At 34.1% G+C, this 21,123-nt stretch overlaps 1 protein-coding gene across 1 annotated transcript in view; it reads right to left on the bottom strand.

The window, feature by feature from the left end:
* The window catches only part of LOC119080834 (SCY1-like protein 2), a 106,334-nt gene that overhangs the window by 10,222 nt on the left and 74,989 nt on the right, over window positions 1-21,123 (bottom strand). The window contains exons 14-18 of the mRNA XM_037189391.1: window positions 20,001-20,073; window positions 8,677-8,813; window positions 7,501-7,714; window positions 5,796-6,049; window positions 3,868-3,936 (exon numbers count right to left, since the gene is read on the bottom strand). Coding sequence (XP_037045286.1) covers window positions 3,868-3,936; window positions 5,796-6,049; window positions 7,501-7,714; window positions 8,677-8,813; window positions 20,001-20,073 — 747 coding nt within the window. The remainder of the gene's footprint in view (window positions 1-3,867; window positions 3,937-5,795; window positions 6,050-7,500; window positions 7,715-8,676; window positions 8,814-20,000; window positions 20,074-21,123) is intronic.

Below are 21,123 nucleotides of genomic sequence, written 5' to 3'. Positions count from 1 at the left end.
TTTTTATGAGATAAGTTAAGATGATGGTGTGAAACAATAACGAACATCCATTAAACAAACGAAAAGAAAAACATTTTAACGAAATCAAAATGAAATGGAAAAACAAAAATGATGCGTTGACTAGAATACTAGGGGGTTTGAGAGGTGTAATGTAATGGTTTTAGTAGCATGAAATGGAAATTTCTAAAAGTTTTATGGTGCTGGTTGCAGCTTCAAATAAAATAAATCTACAAAATTATCTACCTTACCTACGAATAAGTGAGTTTATGTGAAGTTCGGCTAATGAAATTTCAAGTTACAATAATTATTCTACACTTTTTTTTTCGTTGGGATCCGTTGAATATTTAAACATACGAATATCACAGAAAATTCCGTAAAAAAATACCCTCTGCATAAATAATGGTTTTGTGATGTTCTAAGTCTGTGCAAATTATTTTTCTTTTTAGCCCCACTTTGTTCTATTTTCATGTCTTGGCATTTTCTTTTCTAATTTTTCTTTTATTTCGTTTATTTAAAAGAATTACTGAAAAAAAATTCTCGGAAGGACAAATCCGCTCTTTTATCTATAACTTTTTTAGGATAAGCTAGACAATCAACAATCAGTTTTTCGATTAGTCAATGATGTTGGTAATTTTGGTGTATCAAATTAAACAGGCTTTAAACTTTATTTTTAACTTATATGAAATCAACCGATTCCGTATTTCATACTAAATACTTGTCTCGGACCCATCATGTTATGAAGACAGGCGAGAGATCAGGAATGCAAACTTTAATGTACAATACTGTTGGCTGTGGCTCTAGATCTGGTTTTTCGCAAACACTTTCTAAATCGTTAATAACCTTTTTCTAAGTCAATGACGACAAGAAAAAGAGACGAGTTGTGATAACGGAACATTTGTTCAAACTAATTAAGTAGAAGATTTTGTACAAACCATCTATATGTCCATTCATAATGTTACCACTAATATAGGTACGAAAAATCAACAGATGTAATGATTTTTTGGTAATGAGCTTCTTCTTAGTAAAAGATTGAAATTTACATGGACTGTCCACGTGTCCATGGTAGACGTACTACCAACAGTTTTTTTTCTTTGAAGTTAGGGCAATCCGTTTTCCGGAACATTTCTGGTATGATCGGACAGAAGTGTGTGAAAAATGATAAATTCTTAGGATAGAAATATCTCAAAAGCCTTTCAACAATACTTTTTCGAAATTTCGAAATATGGCTGCATGTCTTCCAAATGTTTCACTTCTTTTGTTTAACTATACTTTTCGTTATAAAAGAGAACACTTGCCAGTGCTCATCGTATATTCCTGTCGTCGTTGTCAATAGCAACTGACAAACCCTCGGACAAACCGTTCAATATACTTCCAACTGTTGAGGGACTGCCAATTCTGAATTAATTTCAATTATTCTAATCATCTTAAATAATTACTAGACCCCGAGACCCCACAACCTGGCATGAATTAAAATAGGAAATGAGGGAAAATACAAAAATAAAATAAAATTGTCCAAGCCGCATATTGACCACTATTATCAACCAAACTTTGACACAAAACAAAGCCTGTGCGTATAGTGATGGATGCATCTTGAATGAAACCACGAATCTTATTTGTACTCACGATCATGCTCCGTGCAAGCTGCGAGAAAGAAGTAGAAAAGCAGTTTGTTCAAATGGATTTAATGATTTCAGATGATTGATTGATTGATATAATAAAGTATCGATCGTCAGTGATTATAAGTAAGTGTTATTAATGGGCACTACAATTAGACAAAACACTTTACTCTATAAGTCAACATACATAATCAGAGGTTTAAGGAATTTAAGGTAAGTTAAAATGAAGGAAAGTGGAAACAAAATGATTAAAACATCAATTGCATTATATTACGCATTAACGAGACACAAAATTTATTTTCGATTAATGAAAAAGTGAACAATTAATCGTTATTATGTCTAGGATTTACATTTATTCTTTGGTTCCAGAAATACTTTCCATGTGAAGATATCGTATATGAAATGAAAATTTTTTTTTTGATTAGGTCAACAAAAATGAAATGATTTTATTGAAGATTCGTCGTTGATTCTATAATTCAATTGAAAATTCGAACAATGAACGATGAACTTATTACGTTTATCTACCTAGGTGAAATAATAGCAGTGAAAAGGTGCTATTATTTCGCCGTCGGTAGATAAAATAGCGTATGCACCTTCGTCCACATGTTCATTTAGACACTTGGGGTTATAACATTCGCCTTTGGCTCATGCCATAACTCCCCAAGTGTCTAAATAAACAAGTGGACAGAGTTGCATAATCTACTATTAATACACGTGACAGAAGTATATAAAATGTTATCTAACTTTGTATTATATACCTCTGAAATTTCTATAAATGTTTATGCAATGACGACTTCTTGAAACATATATTTACTTTAACGGATAAATAAACTTGAAATAAAAGATGCAATCAATTTTGATTCATTCGGGTTTTTTTGGTGTTACATATTTCCTGTAAGTATGATTTTCTTAAGTTTCTCTAGTATACAACAACAGTAGAAACGTCAATGAATGTTCGAACTGAATGACCGTTTTATTGTTGGTAAATTTTAGATTCTTGCCTATTCTTGCAAGGAGCTGGAATAAATTTGTTGAAATAAAAGTATTTAGTGAATTTACTCCAATAATTCCTGGGAGTATAAATGACGAAACAGTCATTTAGGGAAGAGACGTAAAATTAGTGGACCTGTTTTCGTGTGAATTTTGTTGATCTAAGCCGAAGCCAAAGTCAAGAAACACAAAGTCTTTAAATGGTAAAGGCGACGAAACAAGAAAAATGATATTGATGTAAAATATGTTGGGCGTTCTTTGAAAGGAACTCACTCAAAAAAAAGTGTTAAGACATAGTTTGATTTGTTCCAAATAATCGTTAAAATAAATAATAGACTAACAAGCAAGGTCGTGTGTATAGGTACTTTTCGCTTTAAAAATCAATATTGCGAAAATATTAAATTCACCAACATTCATCCTAAAACGGAAATATGACAATCCAATATTTCTCAACGTTGACGGCAGATCAATTTATTTCAAATTTGTTTTCCGATTTTTTTTTGTTGAAAAATTGCTAAATTTCAATAAGTTTTCAGTGTTGAGCAGGATAACCATCCAGCAAAAATAGGTGGTGCTTAAAGCTTTACACGTACACATAATTCAACGGTTACAGCAACACATTTTCGTATTAATATTGTAGGAAGAACACACTCGTAATATATTTCACCTGGGTAATAGCACAGTCACGTGAAAGAATCCACAATTCAACGACAAACGATATAGGATGACATTGAATAAACCAGCATAATCAATCATAAATGTTTCAATTTTATTTACACAAAAAAATAAAGAAAATAAAATTCAAAAAATTAAAAATCCAACAGAAAAGTATAACAACAAGTTCAACAACAGTCATCCAATATTTATGGTTTTATTATGCGTAATGATGCGGCTTTAATTTTGATTATCGCCATGTTTGCAATGCACTGTGAATATGCAAGATGAAAATGGTTTTTATATAAAAAATATTTTTGTTTTGTTTTGTTTTCATTATGTACAACACTGAATGTTTTTATGGTATATAGGACAGCACTGGATGGACGGCCACAATGTTATATAAAATTATGTAAAGTCAATAAATTAGTGTTGGTTGCCACAAGACAAAATGCATTCAAAAGTTGCTCCAAACATATCCACTTTGTATAAAATGCATGTCACACACAATTTTTCGTGATTGCTTTTGGGTATAAAGGCGCTTTCCAAACTTATATAAATTTATAGAAAATAGCACAAAATGTGAGGTCTTTTATGCGTGACTTACTACGTAGGCGGATGACGAAGGCACTGAAAGACTCGATCCAGAGCCTCCACGAGCACTGAAGCCATATCCCTAAATTATGTACATGTTTTTGTAAAATTTTAATTTCGTTTTTTTTCTTGTTTCTCTTCTGTTTATAATTCGGTTCAATCAATGTTTCAATTTTAATCTGTTGCAAGTCTAAAAGCTTTTAAGATCCAGTGCAGTTTCTTTTTATATCAAATCGGCACTAACGATAAAGAATGACAAATCAGAACCGAGCCTTCCACTACAGTCAGAGGCAGTGAAATTTCAGCATGAATGCTGATTCACACATCCAATCAACACTGTTTATACGTGTGTGCGGTTGAAGCTGATATACGCAGGCGCGTGGTTGTGGTAATTCCGTATATATACGTATAAAGAGTTTTGATTGTAAGTTTGGATCACCTGAAAAACAGCTGAAGCAAATTCTTGCTGAAATTTCAATGCCTCTATCTGTACTACAATCTCAGCACAAATTTGTCTTTCCTCATTTGTACAAATAAAATTTAAAAAAAAAAATCTTTGTAGGAAGTATGGGTGTTTGTTTGTTTATGCTATACATCGTTGTTTAAAATGAGATGCGTTTATTTTGCGTATGAAATTCTTATAAGTGATCACCGCTTTTTTTTTGTTACCAGCACTACTTTTCTGTTTATTGTGTTGTTCACGAAAATAACATCCATGTAATCCAATTCGGTGACAGTGTTGGAGAAAAAAAAGAAAATTTACACCGTAAACTTGATTACCCAGTTAAATATTGGATCGATTCGCTTTCACATTTAATTGGTAACAAAACTGTAAAATTGCAGGGGAAAACTAAGTTCATCAATTCAATTTGTTACCAACCACAAACTTTAAAACTGAGGCATAAGTTTGTGCTTTTTCTTCCACTAATTTTCCGCCCGCAAGGTATTTTATTATACACTTTAATGATTATCACAAGTAGCTTATTTTGCAGTTCAAATTACAATGGAAATACTTTTCAATTTGATTCTACCATGGTAGTTCGTAGACTCTTTAGTAATTCTTAATAAATAGAATAGTTTGAAATATGAAACGAACAGCTCGAATTTAAAAAGTATCTTTGTATCTCGAAAAATATTTTCCTTGAATTTAAATTCGTAATTTAAAAAATGAGAAAGAGAAAGCTAATCGAACTTTGATGAAGTACATTAGCAATCTATTCGTAGAGGAACGTTTGACAAAGTACTGTAAAGACTGTCATCATTCGATGACGAAAGCTTTTTGATGTTTGATCTGGACCTGGAAGATTCAGAGGTAGTCAGACATTTTTAGATAAACTGTCAGCTATCAGGTCAGGTTCGAAGTGATTACTATTCTCATGTTCCAGATAAATTGATTCAATTTCAGCTCAAAATTCTGGTATTTTCAGGTCAGATTAGGGAAAATTTCATTATTTACCTTTGCGCTTTTAAAATAAATGGAATAAAATACGAGCTGAATACATTCCTCATTAAAATATAATCGACGTCAATTGCACGACTTTGCACGTTTGTATGTTGTGTGATTTATTCTCGTTGCATAAAATGTGCACAACTTAACGATGTTTCAGTATAAAAAACCGGATTACATGGAGTATTACTCTGAACACCACAACTTAAATTATAAAAATGAAAACATTTACTTAAGGAACGAATAAATTTCCTTTGAACTAGGAACTACTTTGAAATATCTAAATTGTACAGATCGTTGCGCTCAATAAAATAAATTTTATTTGAAAAGATTAAAAGAAAACTCTCGAAAAGAAAACTCTAAAAAAAAATTCTTTTAATTGTTCCATTATAGTAAATTTTAGCTATCCACGTCTTCTAACCTATTTCCTGAATAATTAGATCAAAGCGACGGTATATTCAATACCACTGAAAAAAAAGTACATTTCAACTTACCGTTGGCGGTGATAAATTAATTGTTGAGCCGCGTCGTTCTTGTGGCCCAATACTTGAATGTCGTCGTATTGGCAAACCACTGCCAGGCGTTCCTCCGGGCGACGATGCACAAGATGGTGCTATGCGAATTTTCGGTGTCATCAATGTGTTGTCAGACAATCGACGATTAGGAAATGCATTTGCCACTCGTAGAAAATTTCGATCCGGTGACGATGGTGAACCACCGAACCACCAGCCACCCAACACACCCGAACCTGGATTGTGAAAATGCATATGGGGTGTTAGACAACGTTGGTTGTTGGAACGCATGGATGAAGTGGAAAATAAAATGCTTCGCTGGTTATATAAATGTAAATTCATATATTGCCACATGCATTTCGAATTGAAATATCACTCTATCATCCCAAATGAATACAGAAATAGTAACTACAGTTTGATGGGTTAATCGATTTCATCGAACGAATAATGTTTCCTGTGTTATAACATTGTACTATTCTGACTATATGTGTAGGCGAGGTCGTATATTTATTTTTATTTCAAGTATACGCGTTTAGGTCGTAGGTCGTATTGGTATTGTGCGGTTTAGGATTTGCGGCAGAAATGGTTATTTATTTTAAATTTCGTTTTGAACCGATGTGTATCGACTATTGTTTCGTTTAATGGTTTGGCATGCATCACAAAGACTATGATGTCGAAACTGTTCATTAAAAGTTCAAATTTCAAATAAAATTAACAGATAAAAATTTATCTTTAAAGCAGCAATCGATTTTTAGGTTGTTTTTAACGATCTGGATTCTCTATTATTATATAACGTTCAGCACATGATCCATTCTCAATATAATAGTCTACACAATAGTTGATACAAAAACGAAAACGTGAGTCCACTTTAGGACGAAACATTTTTAACATTCATTAAGCAAGCTCTAAAGCTGTAAATCCTTTGTACCTATATCGCTTATATTTAAAACAGATCGTGTCGCAAATATATACGTTGTTTCGGCACAGATCGACACGTGACGCAGTTCTTCATATAGTCTCATAAACGATTCAGTCCATAGAAAATATTTAGTCCACAAAGTGCGTCAACGCTTGTATTGATATTGTTTTCTGATGACGTACAATTTCACGCAATTGTAGAAATGTTTTAGAAAACGCACGCATTTTACGTTCAAACAACGTGTAAGCGACAGGTAGGCGCTTGACGTAAATATATTACGTAATCCCGAAAAAAGTAACTTTCACCCACACAGCTATTTATGTAAAACCAAGAAATGAAACCAAGAATGGTTCGCATTAACACCTTGCAGCATTTGGTACGTTCCTGCAACACGTACTCGTTCTAGCTTGTATAATTGACAAAACGTAAATTTCACAAGATTACATTCTATATCCATACACATTCCTTTCAACTTTGTAACAAATTTGTTATCTTCACATCTCGTCGTCTGATTTAAAATTCTCCATCCTAAAGCATCTAAATTTGGAACGCTATAAACCCAAATTAACTCAGTTCAGAGTTTCCATTTCAATGACACGCGTGGGATGCAAGAAAGCGAATATCTTTTGATTTGAAAATACGCCGAGAGAAGGCTGATTTAAACTTAAATACCCCCGAAATAATAACAAATTTCGAAAACTCCCAGACAGAAATTAAATTGTAAATTTGTGTCGCATTTAATGTCTGAAAAATAAATTTGCAATTTACCTGTTGAGTTCTTACGTGCCATGTCTTCGGCACTGGAAGTTTTTCGTTGGTCGATACGTAAGTTGGGTATATTGAATGGCGGCACATGCATATTGTCCGATGAAAATTGATGACGTAACGGGCGATGTCTTTCCGGCGAAGGTATCGATAGATTGTCCAATTTTAGTTTATTGCGTTGTTGTCGATCGATGTGATCCAACATTTCCTGTAGAACCTGGAAATGATTGACAATGTAATGACATCACCCATCGGAACAAACAAAATTGAATTTGACTAGCGACTGTGATAAAGTCACATTAATATCTGCGTGACATGAATATGGGAAGTGCGTGATGTGTACTTAATTGACCAAAGTGTGAAAAATGTTAAAACTTCATAATACATAGAAAATAGGGTGGCTCAATTAAGAAAAAAAAACTTTTCCGTCTAGTAACCTCAGAAATTATACCAGATGTCGTTACTACCGCCGGCGGCTACGATATCTGGTATCATTTTCATTTGTTTGGTTCCTTTGAATCCTTTGTTAGTCCAAAGAAAATCCTAAATTTGACTAAAGAAAATCCTCAAGAAAATCTGTGATCTTATATAAAATTCTTTAGAAGGCTCAAGAAAATCAGAAAAAAAGAAAAAATCCTTGGAAAACGATAGGAAAATCCTCAGAGGATCGTTTGTTGAAAATCCTTTTCCAGCGGTAAATATCTGCCCATCGAATGAATCATATAATATTCACATGTGTAAGCCCGTGGAATCTTAGTTCGTTGTACTCAACAGTCCATCATTCCTTATATAAAACGTTCGATGTATTTGGCTTGGTTTGGCTAAACAACACACTACGTTTTGATAAGACTCAAATGAAGTATTGAGCAAACATTGTAGAGCTACAGTTTGTTCATGTCATTTTTACACAGTTTTAGATATGTCAGAGTTTTAAATGTACCCGGTCAATTAAGTTCTTCCCAAATTATGAATTTTTGGCGCAAAATTTAAAATTTCTATCGCGAATTCAAATATTGCGCAATTTGGGAAGAACTTAATTGACTGGGCACATTTAAAACTCTGACATATCGACAATCTTTAGAAACTGTGTAAAAATGAAATGAACAAACTGTACGAAAATCTCATGAGTAATAAATTTTTTGTTCGAAAATGAACCACCATAAAATTCGTCGAAATTACCTCCAGCAATATTGTAAACTGTTCCAAATTCAATGATGGATTGACAGTTTGTGGCAGCAATGACGGCATTACACGAGTTGCCATTATACTAACAGAAAGTCCATATTTTTTATCACTCAACATGATCCGGTATATATCTGCGAATTACAATGAAAAATATGAAATACACAAAAAAAATGTTTACAAAATAAATTTTTTTGTTTATATTTTCAATGATGGAGACCGAAAAACCCTAATTAAATATTGAAAACGTTGCTTTTGCGCTACGATATAGGGCTTGAGGTATCCCCAATATGGGTTGGTGGAATGAGAGATCCAGAAAGGTGTTTCATAATTGATGAAAATCGGAATTTTTAATTTCTCTGATACTTTTTTCATGAGTTTTCGGGAACGAGGGATATTACTTAAAGTTATTAAAAGGTTTTTCTTAAAAAGTTCGTTTCATTTAAGCTAACAATTAATATGAAATTATCAAATTAAGGTCGTCAAACTGAATAACGAAAATGGACGGAAATAAATTTATAACGAACGTGGTATTTTTTAGGCTAAGATGAATACCAGGAAATTTGACTTTGGGCTAAGTTACAGGGAGAGAAATAGAGAAACATAAGAACTGACAATTTTATAGATATTCATGCAAACATAATGTTAGTCAAAATGTGGTAAATCATGTGGAATTTACCTTTTAATAATAATCGAATGGAAATGAAATCCTTTTGCTATCTTGGAGAACAATCGGACTTTTAAAAAAATTGATACTCATCTGTTACCAAAAAGGACGGACAAAAAAAATCGAAAGCTGTCTAAAAGTCTCTTATAGCGAAACGTATGTTAGAACATATGAAGTAACAGATTTTACATAATATCGAATATGCTTAGATGAAAAGAAGTAGGAGAGCTAAGACGACTTTGAACGTCCAGCACACTCAATAATTTAATCTAGTACAATTACAACTTTAGACAGTATGTCTGAGTCCCGTCTTTTAATGTACAATTATTTCAATAAACGTGTTCGATATACGTTCGACTATAATATTGAATCAGTGCATATTTATCAGAGAAACCATAACAGACAGCGCAGTTCCATCTGTTATCATTTCTTTGATACTTATTTACGCTCTTAATAATTTCATTCATCTGCTTAGAACAATAATTTCCCACTTATCCCTCTAGAGCATTTTTGCTTATCTCGGTATATAATGTTCTCGGCAGACAAAAAAGTGTATGTACCTCTTGCCAAAATTGTTATCTTGATTTGTGGTCATTACGGTTCTCGCCTTCGGCTCGACCAGCAATGCCTACACGTCACGATAACAAATTTGGCAAAAGGTGCATAATCTTATGTCTGAAGTGACAAAACGCATGAAAGGTTGTTTAAGTCAGAACGCTGTCATTATACTTAAGTTTCTGTACGCGTCATGTCATGCAGCAGTGAAACTGTTGCTAAACTGCATGGTGCGCCACCCTATATGATAAAAAAACGGCATTGCCAAAAGTTGTTCAGATTTTTTTCGATAATGACGTTACTTTTTCTTACAGAAATGATGGCGCCGCGCCATGGTGCAATTTTAGCATCAAACTTTATTCTGCCCCATTTGTATGGTATACCACCATACCATCCTAATTTTCGTTTAATGTAAAATTCAATGTTTCAATATTGTTAACAACATTTTTTGCAGTTATCATCAACTAAATGTATGGAATGTACATACACACTTTCCGAAAGCTTGTTAGAACTTTACTGTATTCAGCACCATTGACAAGCACTTCACCTGAAATCATTGAATCTACATATTACTCTTACAATGTCCTGAATATATTCAAAGTTTCTGTAATCACAATCATCAAAAGCGTTGGGCTTTTGACCTTGTATCAATCCCATTTTAATTAGCTGGATACTTTTTGGATGAATATTTGATGTGTGTTTGTTGTGCTCTACATATATATACATTCAGATTTGCTGAATACACACAAATTGAACTTGTTCTATATTTATGAACTTATATAAAATCCATTATATCCAGACAAATAGGAGCACGAAACACTTTAACTCTCTAACATACACACATAGAAACTCCGTAATATGACCCAAGATTTAACTCTAAAATTTACCATAAATTCGTAACCTTCGTCATATCCAGTTCCTTTGAAATCCCAAACCCCCATCCACATTATAGATCATTCAGCATTTTGATATTCAATTCCATAAAACCATATAACAACCCGAAAGGTAAAATTTATTAAGCCTCCTGGCTGTATCGCTTTATATATCGTATATATTCATTCTCTTCGCTCACATTTTGTATAACTCGAACTGTGATAGATATTTGGATATCGTAAGGCATCATATTCGCATTGTATATGGCACATTGGTATAAAAAGCTTATGACAATACAATGTGGATTCAAGAAGTAAATTGGTTTTCTCGCTATTAAAATTTACATAGGAATAGGATACACATCTCAGTCAGAATGTGGAAACGATACTACATATACCTATGATATAGCAACAGCAACACCATTCGATGGAATCATAATAGTTGTTAAGGTAAGATCTGCGATGTATAGATTACAAATCGGAATAAAGTGAGTGTAAGTGGTCGATGTTTCGTGACTTCTAATCTCAATTTCTTTCTTAAAAAGGGAATGTAAAGAAGCCGTTTATAAATTACGCATCGGGGTAAATGCGACTTTTGAACCTGTGTTCGCATATTATACATAAAAGCCGTAAATTTAGTATGGGACCAATGTACGTCGCTAAGTTCGTGGACAATCTCAAAACATCGTAATGCATCGACCAAACAATCGCCATCATATTGTCATTCACTCTGAAGAATTTATGGAACACTGTCAATGCGGGGAGTATACGATTTTGCCTTTTATCAAAAATCGCCCGCGTCAGATTGACAGATACAGTTCGAGCTAGAATCGTATTTCATGGACATTTCTTGTCGTATCGTTAAGAGGTGACTTATTCTCCATTTAATGCAAGCAAACTGTTCATACATTTAAAGTAATTCTACTTTCAATATTTCCGAAAGAGCTGTGCAGGTGTGTTCACATTTTTCATGCGATTAGATACTACGTTCATTCTGCTTCTTCAGCTCCTAAATAGAATTAACTTCCATCTCTAAAGTTCCTATTCTTATCGAAGTTTACACTTCACACTAACGCAGTGGCATATATAACAATGTCACTACATCGCTCCCATGATGCTATTTTAAACGATGATCGTATCGTCACACTCCGCGATAAAAATCATATTTCGCTCTAAGAACGGTTCACATTATAAATGCTATAAGCCCAATCTACCAAAAGTAAGTTGTTTGTACTCTATTCGTCTACATCACTCTATACCAAATTCTAATTCAATTAACAAGGAAAATTTTCAAACGGTGTAGTCAACAATGACAAAAAAACTTGTTGCTTATCAACCATTTGCCAATTTATAATAAAAACGAGGTTATTATCTATTTATAAAGGACGCCCAAAGTCAACCTACCCGCTCCAATTCCTGTACTTATATAAATTGAAAGTACGAGAGCATTTTGAATGTAATCTTTCCCAAAGTACTCCACTTTCACTACGTTGTGCTATGTGTTTATATTTAGTTATATTTCGTATAACGATTTACGCCTACTTCCCAGTGTTTATATATCAAGTTATAAGTCGGATGAAAATACAACAGAAAAACTCCAATTCTTCCTGCTTTCGTATGCAGGGTGGACCATTTTTGTGTAAAATAAAATGTAAAAATTTAATTTTTCAAACAGTTAACAAACTTTTTATCGAAATTTCCTTCCACCATCCGGTACACTTATACAAGCAAAAGAGATTTTCGTAAGATCACTATTAGTATGAGTGGACCGGCTGGTAAAACAGCTGAAGTAAATGTCAACATTAATTTGATTGACATTAACTGTTTCAATTTTCGTTTTAAAACCAAGGGATTACATGTGCATTATGATGAGAGCAAAATAAAATAATTTTGATGCACAGATAACCGAGAATTTCACTTCATAAAACAGTTCTTATCTATGACATAAAAATCATTGACGATCCACCCTCGCGTACGTACATTGTTTATGAATTTCTATTCGCAAGTCAGTATGGGAAGGTATTTAATATAAAAAAAATCGTAATTGAACAATAAGGAAACAAAAGACGCGCTAAGGCATAAGTAAAATTAGATATAATTTAATGCGGTTTTATTAACGACGAAGAAACACATTGAAAAGAATCTTTGAAACACATTAATCAATCAATACATTTCAAGCAGATAATGTAATTTGTTCAGCGTATTTATAATGTTCGTTCATGTGTTCATAGTCTCATTTTCGTGTAAACGGAACCATTTAAAGTCTTGAGTTGAAAAGGAACGTTTTGAGTAATTTTATGAATGCTAAAATATCGTTTCGGCAACAGGTTTGTGGTAGTGACATCACGTCAGGTATTCTTAAGTATCAACTTTACGAATAATCTTCTATTCTTATCAAATACTAAGCGTTTTTAAGAACTGGAAGCCAAGGGTATGAAAATCTTTGAAAATTCATTTTATAATCACTCCTCAGTTGTGGTTGATATAATATACTCGAACGATCTGTTTTTACATTTTAAAGAGAAACTGAGAAGTTGCTCAACAAGTTGTTGAACGAGTCAAAATAAAGATTGTCTAAAAATGTATTCAAATTAAACGCTTGAAAGTTAGTGAAACTTAAAAAGAACAAGTCAATTAGAGGGATTCTTTTGAATTTCGACTGACTGAAATCGGCGCTATTTTTTCCGGGACTTTTTTTATATATGTAGGAACGGGTACTATGCAGGTGGCATAGTGTTCCTTATTATTGTATCGAGTAGCTTACACACATCTCCTGATATAAGTCAGTCGTAATATAACCATTGCCATGAACTGAACTATTTTGTATTTTTCATCTGAATAAAGAAATTATTCTATTAATTGGCAATCAACGGAGTACTTTATTATTCTTTTGGTTTCCCATATGGGGGCTCAACCGGGATTACAAAGGCTATTGAGTGGACGATTTCTAATGATTTAGTGCAATGAAAGTGGGCGATTATGTGAATTACGACTCAAATAAGTGATACGATATCAGATGATACGACGGTCAGGCTGATATAAAGAGACGATAAGGCAAAGAGTTCAATTGAGAAAAGCTGATCAAGTTGGACAAATCGAAAAGTTGAAGACTGAGGTGCAATTGCTACGGGGTGCATCTGAAAGTTGTAAAGCGAAGAAAAATTGACACGAACCTTCGAGAAAGGCTGCACGCGGTCGATCATTCGAGAAGGGTTGCACGTGGTTGATCAAACGCATTTTGTGACAAGACAATGGAAAGTGGTCGTTGTGTAAATTGTGGAGGCAAAAAGCATCGTACGGCAGAATGTCCACATAAAGAGAAAGGCGCACGGTGTTTTATATGCAACGAATTCGGTCACATTGCAAAAGGGTGTAGCAGACTCACGAACAAAAACATAGTGGAAAAATCATCGGCTGACGGTACGCGAACGGAAACATCTGCGACGAAATGTTCTACAGAAGGGAAATTCTCACGAAGTGGTAGTCAAAACGAATTGCCACCAAACAATGCATTGCCAGTCGTTAAGGTTGATGCGTTACACAATTCATTGGAGAAGACACTACACGTCGGATTACAAATATCGAGCTGTAATATTAGAATGTTTCACGGCGACACCGAATTGAAAGCTATGCTGCATACCGGATTAACGAAATCTGTAATAAAATATGCCAGTATAATGCGATTGGATTACAGGCCAGAGTCAATCAGAGAAAGCCGAACGGTACGTTTGTGGGGCAGTGAGATAAAGTCGCCAGAGTTTATTACGCTACACATGTCAATTGAACGAATCGGTTATTACATAACATTCAACGTGGTACAAGACAATGAAATCCCACATGATGCGATTTTGGGAATGAATTTCATCAAGCAAGTTGATATAACAATAAGTAAGGGGAAAGTTCAAATCTCTAGGTCGGTGATAGACAACAAGGACGATACGAGAGACAGAGAGAATGAAAACGGTGAGTGGTGGAATGATATAAAGAAGTCGGACATTTGAGGACAAATGTTTAATTAAAGAAGGGCTGTGTAGGAACGGGTACTATGCAGGTGGCATAGTGTTCCTTATTATTGTATCGAGTAGCTTACACACATCTCCTGATATAAGTCAGTCGTAATATAACCATTGCCATGAACTGAACTATTTTGTATTTTTCATCTGAATAAAGAAATTATTCTATTAATTGGCAATCAACGGAGTACTTTATTATTCTTTTGGTTTCCCATATATATGCCTAGTTTGGCCTTGGTGCCTAGACCCCAAAACCAGACACAGATATATTCGATCTTCCATACCTGGCTGGTTTTAAGTGGCCAAAAGTCGAAAAATTAGGTTTCGTAGTCCGGATTTCATTTCCGTAAAGTCCCTCTTAGTCAATATCTTTGCGTTAAGAATAAAAAGCCGTAAATAGTTTGATGTCACTCTCAAGATATAAGTCACTATTTCTGGGAAAATGTTTTCCCTTATTTTTTCAAATTTTCACTAACTTTCTTAAATTTTGCCAAATTTTCTCAAAAATACATTTTGTGATAATTTAGGAAAATTTATTACCCTTGCAGGAAAATTTAAGAACTTTTTTGAGGTAAATTTGGAAGAAAATATTTTTTATACTGCATTTTATATGATGTGTGGCATACTTTTACCGGAAATAACCCTCATGCCAGGTTGAACCAGAAGAAAGTTTTTTGTATTACACACATGGAATTTTGAAAACCCAAAACATTTTCAATTTCTGTTTTTTACTTGAGTAATTAATTTCTTCATATAAAAATACATGCAAAAGACATAAAAAGCCAGTAAATCTCAAAACAGAAGTGTCGGTTTTCAAAATGGGACAACTGGGTTGGCCTGTAGAGGCGCCACATTTTTTTCATGGTACTTCATTTTCTGCAGCTTATTTTCATGTGAACCAACTTCACATTTGTCATTGTAGAACAAATGTCACCATATGAAGTTGGTTCACAATGAAGATAAGCGCAGTGACAGCAGTAATTTTATGACAGAAAGTACTAAAATATGGAAAGACTCTATTACATTTCTTTTTAGTTTCTAAACATCATTCTCTTATACCGTGCTTGTATAAAAAAAACGTTAAACTTTCAAATTCTTCGAAATTCTAATAAAACCTAATAAAAAAAAATTAAATTTCTTTAAAGAATATAAACAAAAAAAAAGCAAATGACAGTAACGATACATTTAAAATGTCATTATTCGTATACCCACTACAAAAACTTTCTTGAGATTTATGATATATTTTTCAACTTCCGGTGATGCACAAGGAATATTAAAAAGCTTCGCAATATGATATATATCTACAATCGCCATTGTGAGATTATTATAAATATAAACGTGTCTATCAACGCACATAGCCGCGAGAAAAGTCGACGACAAAGCAGAGAGAAAAGATTGCTGAAACCTAGCAGTCTACCTTCAAAACAAAAATGTAAATCATAATGTTAAAATTTTGCAGTTCACCACTTTCAAATTAAGTTTTCCGTTTTTTTCTGCTTTGTTCAGAATGAATCACTGCGATTTTTGTATGCGAGCAAGGCCAAACGAAAATTCAGCCATTTCGAAACACAAAAAATTGCCCGTAATTGATGCAGACGACGCCAAAACAACGGAATCAATTTGTAAACATCAGAAAGACTCGCAAATAAAAAGCTTACTGGCCCACATTGACAAAACGCCGATCAAGTGTCCGATATCAGAGTGTGGCCAGTTGATAGGAATTACGTCGATTATGAGACATTTTTTACGGGACCATCGAACGAGGATACCGGTTAATTTTCTTGAATGTTATGACGGCGAACGGATTTGTTTGAGTTTCAACGAAAGTGTGCTGAGTCACGGGGAGACGGTTTCTTTTGGCGTTCTAGCTTATGGTGGCAATAAATCGTAATGATAAATTGTTTTCACTTCTTTGAGTTCTGTGAGGCAAATGTTTTTAAGGAAAAAAAATAATAACGTTACAGTGACGTGTCGACAAGACCTGGTCAATCCGGACTATCATTGGTCAATTTTATGCTGCCTGACAATTATTCCGAATTGATCAATCACATGGCTGTAACAGTGCTAGGATGCAAATTAAGTTTGGCGAATTTATTTTCCGAAGATTCATATGTAGGTCGAACCCCACCCAAAGATGTTTCCGATAATTTGTAGAGTGAACTAAAATTTGTTGTCGAAAATATGAATCGGTTTCAGAAAAGTTTCATTGTAAATTAAGACTAAAACAATTTCTAGATCAGCAGAACGAAATCAGCGAACAGCCCGTTTGAAGATGTCGTGGCTATATGGCTGGCCGCCGCAGAAACAACAAAGAAGGTCCATTGTACGGTTACCGCATTCAACGTATCGTGCTCGAGGAGTGTTCTAATGGAGGTACGTTTGAGAATTTATTTCGAAATCCTTTAATTTTAATGCTGGGGCTATGTTGGCATAATATCCTAACATAGAAATCATTTGCACCGCTCTTTCAATATTTGAAGAAAATTCACTTTTCCAGATTCAAAACCTAAAACTAACAAACCGTAAGCAAATTTTTGAGGGAAAAACTGATCTTCTCATTTTAACTCGTGGTGATATGAACAATCTATCAAACAATCAACAAAATTCCATCGAATTGGAAGTCAGTATATTAGGGATAAAATCAGCTCCATGCGAAGGAAGCTAATTTTCGATTATTTCTTTTTCGTTGTTCACCTCTCTCACGAGTTCGTGCTAAAGAACATCAAAAGAACATTTTGTTGTGTAAATAATAGTTGTGCACTGGTTTTCTATTTAAATAAATGTTTTAAGAAACGATGAAAGTTGATTTAACTGGTGAGACTTTTGAATTTAACATGAAATATGTTACCGAGATTAACGTGTTTACAGGTTCCCTGAACTTTGAAAGACCAGTTCGACTCGTGTAGATGTTGGAAAAGCTTCGTGTTGTAGTTCTTTTCATTTTATGTCTAACTAGCCAACAAATGAGTTTATAACTCACTCCGGCAAGATAATTTACGTCGCAAAAAATAGGCCTCCAACACAAATTGCTTTTAAGGGGTCGTCTTATTTTCAGAGAGGAAACGTTACTATGTGACAATGTTCACAACATTCATCTAAGTTTTCTTTTATTTCCCGGACTTCTTCGTCGTCTATAAAAAATTGAATTCAGATCTTTGTCGAAAGTCAAAAAAGTCGTGAAAAACATAAAAACAAGAGAAATGTTCAACCACAAAATACAACCGATTCGCTCAGAAAAAACAAGTAATAAGTTAAACGATGTGGCAGCTGTTCAAGTTACAGCGTTTGAATGTTCATTTCAAAGTATAAAAAGTTACGTGATAAAACCAAACTTCGTGGATTACATATTTTCATATCACCAAGTAAAAAGTCTGTTAGCCTGTTGTAAGAAGGCTGTGTCATCTATTAAATATAGACAATCACGATTTGCTTTGGCTTCTACTCCCTTATAGTAAAATATATGGTAAAAATAATGAAGTACAAAAGACTTTGTATCTAGTGCTAGGAGGGATTCTTTTGAAAAACAGCCTACCGAAATCGGACGCATTTTCCAGTGGACTTTTTTCTATGTACCTAGAAAGGACTTCGACCCTAGAACCCAAAACCACTTTCAAAAAAATTCTTCGAAGCTTTTGTGACTGGTGAAAGGTGATCAAAAACCGAAAACTTGCACTTTTCTTACCAAAATTTCTCCGGGGACACGAGCCGTACAGGGTCGCATGGGGTGTCATTAGAAAGGTAATCACATGTACTATTGAGCCGAATAGAGACTTATGGGGTTTAAAATTCATCGACACTGAAATATGTGCAGTTGAAGTTTTCAACCGAAAACTTGCACTTCTCTTACCAATATTTCTCCAGTTACACGAGCCGTACATGGTGGTGTGGGGTATCATTTGAAAGGTAATTTTATGTGCTTTTGGGCCAAATAGGGTCTTATGGGGTTTGGATGCATATGCGATGAAATATGGGCACTTAAACATTTCAACTTTTCATATTTCATCGCATATGCATACAAACCCCATAAGACCCTATTTAACCCAAAAACACATAAAATTACCTTTCAAATGATACCCCACACCACCATGTACGGCTCGTGTAACTGGAGAAATATTGGTAAGAAAAGTGCAAGTTTTCGGTTGAAAACTTCAACTGCACATATTTCAGTGTGGATTAATTTTAAAACCAATGAGTCTCTATTCGGCTCAATAGTACATGTGATTACCTTTCTAATGACACCCCACACGACCATGTACGGCTTGTGTACCCGGAGAAATTTTGGTAAGAAAAGTGCAAATTTTCGGCTTTCGATCACCTTTCACCAGCCATAAAAGCTTCGACGAATTTTTTTGAAAGTGGTTTTGGCTTCTAGGGTCGAAGTCCTTTCTAGGTACGTATAAAAACTTCCACTAGAAAACACGCCCGATTTCGGTAGGCTGGTTTTCAAAAGAATCCCTCTAGGCGATACGTTTAACAATACAAGTGATAGATCTGATTAACTTTGCTTATATGCCTCTGTATCTTAAATCAACGTCACAAGTTGCAAGTATATCAATATAACCGCTGGAGCAATTGCTACAATTGTACCTGCTAAACAAACAATTCACTGCAAATATGTGAATTTCCCGTCGCAAAGGTAATAAGATTTCTTTGAAACACCGTTCATCCGTTCTCACATCATATAGATGTCTTTATAACATTGTGAGAGACATAAACTGTTTGTGAATCGGAATGCATGATCCAAATATCAAATGGGATATTTAACGTGAAACTGAAACAGGACTTTACCGTCGAGTCATCCTTTTATTTTATTTCATTCATCGTTTTCGTCTTGTCTGTTCGAGTCACGGCGAACGCATCACTCTGGTGTTATATTGTTAAAATGAGAAAAATATCGAAATGTTCGTTACGACACGTACCCATAAGTTTTGCTCCGACGATAACAAATATATTATAAGAAAAAAATATCACATTTTCATTATACAACAACAAAAGAGTGAAATTTTAATTAAATTTCGTCTGGGTTTTAATGTTTACCGTTATGTTTAAGTATACCCGATTACTTTATTATAATTAAAACTTTCGCAATTCTGTGATGCCTTTCGCTTTCTGTGTACTTTCTTTCATCATAATTGTCTTGGTGGCAAAAAAAAAATCATATTCGAAAAGACGAACGATCACACATTATCCACCATAAAAAAATCGGTTACTTACTAACAACTCGTAGTATGATCTCCGGATCGGACAAACGAACGTCCCATAGCAGCGGCAAGACATCGTCGATGATCTGAAATTTGGTTGAAAAAAATTAGTATTTTAATGCCGTTAAACTGTAGTAACTGTGTAAATAAGATCGCCAGTTTTGGAATGGTCTCGTTGGTTTTGGTTCTAATGTTTTGTTCATATTTGTTATATGCATACACATGTAAAACTGCATGTCAACAAAACACCACCCTATCATCGTATTTGAGTGGATGAAACTGAGTATTTTGTTTTTATTTTTAGTTTGTTGAATTAACCTGTTACAGACGGCAATCATATTAACAGTCTTACTATCTGATCTATTACTTCATTTAATCGAAGATTTTTAAAGATTGATTTCAGAAATCTTTTACTTCATTTGTTTTGACCACGCTGTTTGCTATATAAGACTTCATTTGTCAAAGCTTGTTGTTTATTATTGATGTCGTTGTCGATAGCAGATGACAGCTGTCTGTAACAGGTTAAGGTAGTCAATTGTGATTTGTAGTATCGTAGCACATTTTCATATCAAGGATCAATGGTCAAGTTTAGTGTGAACGAACATTGAACATTTGGCTTCGTAATTAGTCGATAATTAATTATTAATTAGTCGGTTTTTGAATTTAAATTTAATATTTTCATTGGATCGAGAATTATTCCGAATTCACAGTTATCCGTTTTCATTCCGTTTTGCCTCTGTGTTCATGACAGTTGGCATTTCATACAATAGAGTATATTGTTTGAAATGACAACTGACACGTACATGTAGACGAAACATGAGAACGGATGACTCTGAAGCCACCTTTACTTCATGGGTTTTGTGATTTGTGGTATTTTATATGGGTCGATAGGTAGATGTTCACTAGAGCTCCCAGACGTACTCTTTTTCGAAGTTGCAACTACTTTTATCGACTGCGGCTAGCGCGCTACTATTTCATTGATTTTGTACTCTTTTTCTACATTGAAATGAAATTCTCATCAAATTTTCCACACGAGCTAAAAATTCTGATAAATAGCCCGTTCATTTTGTGTCAAGAAAATGTAAAAAAAAAATCGCTGCGCGGCTATAACATCGATTTTCTACTAAAATCATTTT

Source organism: Bradysia coprophila, unplaced genomic scaffold (assembly GCF_014529535.1).
Source record: "Bradysia coprophila strain Holo2 unplaced genomic scaffold, BU_Bcop_v1 contig_350, whole genome shotgun sequence".
Taxonomy (NCBI): Eukaryota; Metazoa; Arthropoda; class Insecta; order Diptera; family Sciaridae; genus Bradysia; species Bradysia coprophila.
The sequence above is the reverse complement of the archived record's forward strand: the minus strand, read 5'-3'. Positions and strand labels throughout refer to the sequence as shown.